Below are 7,575 nucleotides of genomic sequence, written 5' to 3'. Positions count from 1 at the left end.
GCAAAGGCGCTAGGGTCTAAAATTTCCCTGGGGTACACACTAAAATACCCTTTCCTAATTTTTTGTCCTCTCTAGAGTAACTTTTATAATTATTTTAAATTACATTTTTTTAGTACTCCCCTCTAGACGTATTTAGTGAGGCCCACTCTCTTTGTCGACTACACTACCCAGAATGCATGTAGACCTTCCGCCTTTTGCGGCAGCCATCGAGGATGCTGGCGGAATTAAGCTGCACATCCGCCTTAGAACTGCGCCGAGAGCTTTTTGAAATCGTAAACTGACGACTTAGTTCGATGTATATGTGAATTTAATTTATGGCATTTTTTTCCCCCCTGGAGTTCCCAGTGGGAGGCAATAGACTTCTCTTCCCAAACTAAAGATGTCCACCAAGCGTTGGACTTGTGGGTAAATGGGAGTCAGGACTGAAGTGGGCAACCGTGCTTGCGTCCTGCCGGTGGATGACGCTCGTTTAGGAGCGGGCCTGACTTTTCCAGCCTGAATGGCGGAATGCTAGTGCCCGCCTCCAATGTGACCCAATCAGAAAGAGGGAAAGGCTGGGAACTAAGTAGCGATTGGTTGGATCCTGGGCCAATCGGGAGAGTCCTGATTTGGCGGGAGTCTTGACCGCCGCGGCTGCTCTTGGAGTCTCTGCACTAGCTCTCGGTGTCCGGCCGCCGTGGCCATGTTCGTGTCCGATTTCCGCAAGGAGTTCTACGAGGTGGTCCAGAGCCAGGTGACCCCTTTTCTTGCACCTCATGGCCTTGTCGGGGGGAAGGGATGAGAGGGAGCGGCCGTGGGAGGGCACCAGGGGCCCGTGTTCGGGTCTCTGCCTTCAACTGGTCCGCTCTTCTCCCGACAGAGGGTTCTTCTCTTCGTGGCCTCGGACGTGGACGCTCTGTGCGCTTGCAAGATCCTTCAGGTGAGCCTTGCGTACTTTGGAAGGGAAGGGCCGGGGCGAAAGGTGAGGATGCAGGCGAGGCCCCAGGAGGAGTTGGGTGCCGGGTGTGCTGGGAGTCGGGGCTGGAGGTGAGGAGCACAGTAGAGAACCGCCCCTCTTCCCAGCCCCCATGTTGAGAGCGCAGGCTACCTTAGTGGCTGGAGCAAAGGAAAGCTGGGGAGGGGCACTCTGAGAGGTCGTCTTGCTGGCAGGAGGTGAATTAGAGAATGATTCGGCAAAAGGCAAGAATACTAGATAGAATATTTGCAATAAACTGGGCCAAAAAATGGTTGCATTGGAGAGACCCTTAGACCTGGAGTGGCTACACAAGTGTGGGGTTTCAGACGGAGGAGTCTGTGACAACTGAGGGCACAGTGGTGTCATAAGCAATACCTGAAATCCAGATTCCTTTGTGTATCAGGGAAGATCATTGGTTCTGTTTTGAATACGATGCAATGTTTACATGACCTTTGGTCAGGTCCTTGGGTCAGAAACTACTTCTCAGAAGACCCAGAAATAAGATGAGCCTCCCTGCCAATGTTTTCCTTCGGTAATTTTCAAAAATTAGGCAAAGTTGACAGAGTGATATAGTGAACAGTCATATCCCCGTGACCTAGTTTTTCCCATTAATGTTTTACCATTCTTGCTTTATCACATGTCATTTGTTTCTCAATCCATCGTTTTGTTTTGTTTTTTTTTTTTTAAGTTCATTTCAAAGTAAATTGTAGATGGCCTAAATTTGATAGGTTTGAAATTAATCTCTCTCAGGCCCTGTTCCAGTGTGATCACGTGCAATATACCCTGGTTCCAGTTTCTGGGTGGCAAGAACTTGAAACTGCATTTCTTGAGCATAAAGAACAGGTACGAAAGGAGTATTTTAGAATAATTAGTCTTATTTTATTCAGTTGCAATTTCTTTTTTTTTTAAGATTTTATTTATTTATTTGACAGAGAGAGAGACACACACAGCGAGAGAGGGAACACAAAGAGGGGTAGTGGGAGAGGGAGAAGCAGGCTCCCCGCAGAGCAGGGAGCCTGGCGCGGGGCTCGATCCCAGGACCCTGGGATCATGACCCGAGCCGAAGGCAGACGCTTAACCGACTTAGCCACCCTGGCACCCTCAGTTGCAATTTCTTAACACTTAGCATTCCTTCTATGTCCACAATAGGTTGCATGTATATTTAAGTATCAGCTATATTAGACAACGTGGAAGGAAAAAATGAGCTATCCAGGGTAACTTACCCTCAAGTTGTAGAAACAAAATTGACAACCAAATAAAAGATAGTGAATGTTGGGGTGCCTGGGTGGCGCAGTCGTTAAGCGTCTGCCTTCAGCTCAGGGCATGATCCCGGCGTTCTGGGATCGAGCCCCGCATCAGGCTCCTCCGCTGGGAGCCTGCTTCTTCCTTTCCTACTCCCCCTGCTTGTGTTCCCTCTTTCGCTGGCTGTCTCTGTCTGTCAAATAAATAAATAAAATCTTAAAAAAAAAAAAAAAAGATAGTGAATGTGGACACTCTGTAACTTTGAATTTGTGTTGCAGATATTTCATTGTAAGGTGCTTGGAACTTAGTAGTTAGTTTTTGATATGGCCTTGTTCAAATTATGTTAGATTACACTGCTATTTTACATTATCTGTCCAAGAAAAAGTATTCCAGTTTCCAAATGTTAATCCAGGAACATATCTTCTCCCTTTGCAATGTAAACAGAGGCGGGACTCCTAGTACCTCTGTATGGGGCTATACTGAGAGATGGGACATTTTAGATCCCACAGGGTAGGGCTGAAGTAGGGAAGAGGGTCTTTGGGGTCTGTGGCGACATTTAGGACTGTATAGCAGAGATAAATCTGTGCCTGGAGCTCCTGTCATCACGGAAGGAGTGTACTGGTGCCAACTTGGTATTTATAAGGAAGGGATTCTCTGTAGTGATAGGATGTAATAAGACTTAATTTAATATTTTGTGCCCGTTAAGTATGGGCTGCCCAAGACATGCTACAAATTTAAACCTGTATAATGCTGTTACTACAGAGAGGCAACACAGTCCAGTAGGGTGACTGAGATCTGAGATCTGAAGAGGCTTTGAGAGACATTTGAAGTCTTGGTCTGCTGCTCATCAGCTTCTTGGCCCTGTGCATGAGACTGAGTCATGCTGAGCCTGCACGTGCTGCTCTGTGAAGCCGTGGGGCCTGTCTCGTGGTGTCATCATGGAAATGAAAGAGCATGGGAAATATTTTAAAGCACTAACACAGGCCAGGGCTTGCCATTTTCAGAGCCTCACACCATCAGGGCCTTGCCTGGTGTCAAGAGTTTGATGTGCCTCAGCAGGACTTGGGCCTAGTATGCTGAAATGAAGGACCTCCTCAAGGCACTTACTTCACAATCTCTCTCTTTTTTCCAGTTCCGTTATTTTATCCTCATAAACTGTGGAGCTAACGTAGACCTATTGGATATCCTTCAGCCTGATGAAGATGCTATATTTTTTGTGTGTGACAGCCACAGGCCAGTCAACGTCGTGAATGCATACAACGATGCCCAGGTAACGTGGCCTTTGGGGCTCATGTCTTCCCGGAGTTCTCCTGTCCATCTCTCTGTACCTCTTATGCCATGGACAACACCGCACCTGATGTTCTAAGCAAGGCATGTGTCCACCTCCGCTACAGGAGTTGGAACAGCCTGAGGGCAAGAACCTGGTCTTGCTTATCTCTGGTGAGAAACATGGCACCCAAGTCTTGGAGGCACTCAGAATGCATTTTGGAATTCACTTAACTTGGGAAGGGTAAGGACCAGAACACTGCAACGAGCCTGCCCTCAGAGCTCAGGCCCAGCTGGCATCATTGAATCAAAGGATCTAGAGGCATTAGCCCTACAAGTGGGTCTAGCACTTTCCCGGCCCATCCAAAGGGTAGTGTGAGGACCAGCAAGACAATAGTGTAAAAGGACACCGTTAGCCTAAAATGGCCATGCTGTGCTTCCTCTTTGAACCCCAGCAGCAAGCATGGAGCCTGGCACAGGGCAGCCACCTAACCATTCTCTGAGTTAACCCCCCTACCCGTGTTACCAAACTGTTGGCCCCAAAGTTCTCTCTCTAAGCGAAATCAGCTTGGAACTGCTTTTAGACACAGCAGTTGTATTTACTTAGGTGTCACACATCTTTATGTCTTCCGTCAGAGTCCAAGTTGCCGGATATTCATTTTGTTTGTGTGGCGTAAGAGGGAGGTTGTGTGGCGTAAGAGGGAGGTTTTTTTCTCAGACTTAAATGACTGCGGATGGTTTTTAAATTTTTGGAATNCTTGTTGTGTGGCGTAAGAGGGAGGTTTTTTTCTCAGACTTAAATGACTGCGGATGGTTTTTAAATTTTTGGAATTTTTGCATATCGTGTGGTCCAACTCCAGTGCCTCAGTGAGTGGAAATGAAAACAAGAAAATGCTTGAGAAGTCTGAGATTCTTCTCTCAAACTGGGGACTCTTTGTACAGAACACTAAACGAGTCAGCTCATTGAGAAATAAGATCCTGCAAGAGAAAAACATGTGATGGAGAGTTTTCTGTCAATGAGAGAGGAGAACCTTGATTGCTTTTTGTTTTAATCTTAGATCAAACTACTCATTAAGCAAGATGATGACCTTGAAGTTCCTGCCTATGATGATATCTTCAGGGATGAAGAAGAGGATGAGGAGCATTCAGGAAGTGAAAGTGACAACGGGTCAGAGCCTTCTGAGAAGCGCACACGGTTGGAAGAGGTGGGTTTGGGCCTCCCCTCAGTCTTGAGGGACTTGTGGTTCCCAGAGGTCAGAGCTCAGACTGGAGCCTATGGGGTGCAGAGTTAGCTGGGGTTCAGCAGGCATGGGTGTTGACCCTGGGCTCTACCATCCCCTGACTGTGTGGCCTCAGGCAGGTTACTGAACTTCTCTGAGCTTTGACATCCTTGTCCGTACAGTAGAATTTCATCAGATGAGATGAAACTTAGGATGGCTTAGCTCTTCGATCAGAGAGCATACATCTTTAAAAAGTGATACAAAGAGGCACCTGGGTGGCTCAGTCAGTTAGGCATCCGACTCTTGGTTTTGGCTCAGGTCTTGATCTCAGGGTCGTGAGGTCAAGCCCTGAGTCGGGCTCCACACTCAGTGCAGAGTCTGCTCAAGATTCTCTCTCCCTCTCCTTCCCACTCTGCTCTTCCCCCTGTTCTCTCTCTCTCTAAAATAAATAAAAATAAAATCTTAAAAAAAAAGTCATACAGAGAAACAATAAATAGCATAAGCATCACCTCCCTTCCCCACTTTCTCAGGACTTGCTTTTTGTAGTCACCATGGAGGAACAAGATGGGTCTGGCTCTCAGCCAGTGTCAGTCCCCGGTGGGTACTCCAGGGGAAGCATTTTGTGTGCAAAGATAAGAGTGGTTTGAGCCTCGTGAGTCTTGGATCTGAGGTGCTTACATGATCTGGGGCCTGGCCAATGGAAGTGGCCTACCCAATGCGGTGGCTTCTGCTACATGGAACATTAAAGATGGCAGATGGCTGTTCTTCTAACAGGAGGGCCGTATTTTATTCTAGTGTTCAGTGTTGTGGCGGAAGCTCATGCCCTTTGGCTCCCAATCTTTGGTGTGCATGCTGAAATTTGCCTCTGAAATGTTTGGGGGTCTTCCCTTCATCCTTGGCCTGACATTTCCCAATAAGGTGCTTTAGCAGAGCTCTTTTGAGCCATTTTGGGGACATTCAGGACATTCTGTCCATCTGGGGACCGTGTTCTGCAAAGGTAGGAATGTTTTCTCCTTGCCTTCCCCGCCTTTAACCAGTCCCTTCTCTAGAGTTTTGGGTGGTCTGATCAGGGACCTCAGGCACATATTTAGATTCTCTTTCCTCTTGTCCAACTCTTTATCTGTTCCACTCTCTGGCCAACTTCTGGTCTTCATCTTTTAATCTTTGATGTCTAAGAGCTCTTTTTTTGTTATAGCATTCATTTATCTATTAATGAGCTGCTTTCCATCAGGCCCCAAATGTCAGTATCTGGTAGGATTTTCCCTGGGAACATTCATGTTCTGCAGATTAGTATCTTGGAATTCTCTATCCTGACTAGTAAGTACATTTCAGCACCTAATATGTGCCAGGTATTGGTTAGGCTCTAGGGTCCCTGGGGGAGACCCAGGGTGACCCAAAGTCCTGCCTTCCACAAAGCTTCCTTTCCAGTGGGGGAGACATAGGGAATGTGTAAATGAGCACAGTTCAAGGATGGTTTCAGGTGGAGAGCTGTGTCGTATGAGGAAAACTAGCAAGGTAATGGGCTGGACAGGGAATGGCCTGCTTTTATGAAGGTGGCCGTGGACACTTGACCTGAATGAGGAAGGAAAGAGCCAGGGAGATCCCTAGGATCTTCTGTGCGTCCAGTGCATAGTATCCACAGATGCTAGGGCTCTGTGGGGAGACACGTAAGTGAGAACTGACCAGCGTGTTTGGCAGTAAAGAGAATGTCGATGGTTCTTGATGAGCTGTAAGAACATGTCAGAGCTTCCATTGACGTTCTTAGCGCATCTGTTTGGAATCTGAGTTTGTGAATGCTTTCTGTAGTACTCCTACAATATACATAATTTCACACCAGCTTTTTTTTTCTTTCAGAAGTTTCATAATTTTAGTGTTTTTTTAATTCTTTATTTAAATTCAATTTGGTTAACGTATACTGTATTATTAGTTCAGGGATAGAATTTAGTGATTCATTGGGGCGCCTGGGTGGCACAGCGGTTAAGCGTCTGCCTTCGGCTCAGGGCGTGATCCCGGCGTTGTGGGATCGAGCCCCGCATCAGGCTCCTCCGCTATGAGCCTGCTTCTTCCTCTCTCACTCCCCCTGCTTGTGTTCCCTCTCTCGCTGGCTGTCTCTGTCTCTATCAAATAAATAAAATCTTTTAANAAAAAAAAAAAAAAAGAATTTAGTGATTCATCAGCTGCATATAACACCCAGTGCTCATTGCTTCAAGTGCCCTCCTTAATGCCCATTAGCCAGTTACCCCCTCCCCCCACCCACCTTCCCTCCAACGACCCTCAGTTTGTTTCCTAGAGATCAGTGTCTCTTATGGTTTGTCTTCCTCTCTATTTTCATCTTATTTTATTTTTCCTTACCTTCCCCTATGTTCATCTGTTCTATTTCTTAAATTCCACATATGAGTGAAATTGTGTGGTATTTGTCTTTGACTCATTTAACTTAGCATAATGCCGTCTAGTTCCATCCACGTCATTGCAAAATGGCAAAATTTCATTTTTTTTGGTGGTTGAGTAATAATTCCATTGTGTGTGTGTATATATATATATTTATATATATATATACACACACATATATATCACATCTTCTTTATGCATTTATCTGTTGATGGACATCTGGGTTCTTTGCGTATTTTGGCTATTGTGGACATTGCTGTAATAAACATTGGGGTGCAGGTGCCCCTTCAAATCACTGTGTTTGAATCCTTTGGATAAATACCTAGTAGCGCAATTGCTGGATCGTAGGGTAGCTCTATTTTTAACTTTTTGAGGAAACTCCATACTGTTTTCCAGAGTTTTTATTTTGATATTTTTCTAACGTATGCAATAGTTAAAAAGGTAGTACAGTGAATACCCAAATACCTTTCATCTGGATTCGGCAATTTTTCACATTTTCCACTT

The 7,575-nt window shown here is 45.9% G+C and overlaps 1 protein-coding gene across 1 annotated transcript in view; it reads left to right on the top strand.

Annotated features, from left to right (window-relative positions):
* The first annotated feature begins 230 nt into the window (after positions 1-230).
* The window catches only part of CDC45 (cell division cycle 45), a 34,247-nt gene continuing 26,902 nt past the window's right edge, over positions 231-7,575 (top strand). Inside the window, exons 1-5 of the mRNA XM_011226689.3 lie at positions 231-733; positions 860-919; positions 1,706-1,798; positions 3,330-3,467; positions 4,522-4,668. Coding sequence (XP_011224991.1) covers positions 683-733; positions 860-919; positions 1,706-1,798; positions 3,330-3,467; positions 4,522-4,668 — 489 coding nt within the window. The 5' untranslated portion in view covers positions 231-682. The remainder of the gene's footprint in view (positions 734-859; positions 920-1,705; positions 1,799-3,329; positions 3,468-4,521; positions 4,669-7,575) is intronic.

Source organism: Ailuropoda melanoleuca, chromosome 14, assembly GCF_002007445.2.
Source record: "Ailuropoda melanoleuca isolate Jingjing chromosome 14, ASM200744v2, whole genome shotgun sequence".
Lineage (NCBI taxonomy): Eukaryota > Metazoa > Chordata > Mammalia > Carnivora > Ursidae > Ailuropoda > Ailuropoda melanoleuca.
The sequence above is the reverse complement of the archived record's forward strand: the minus strand, read 5'-3'. Positions and strand labels throughout refer to the sequence as shown.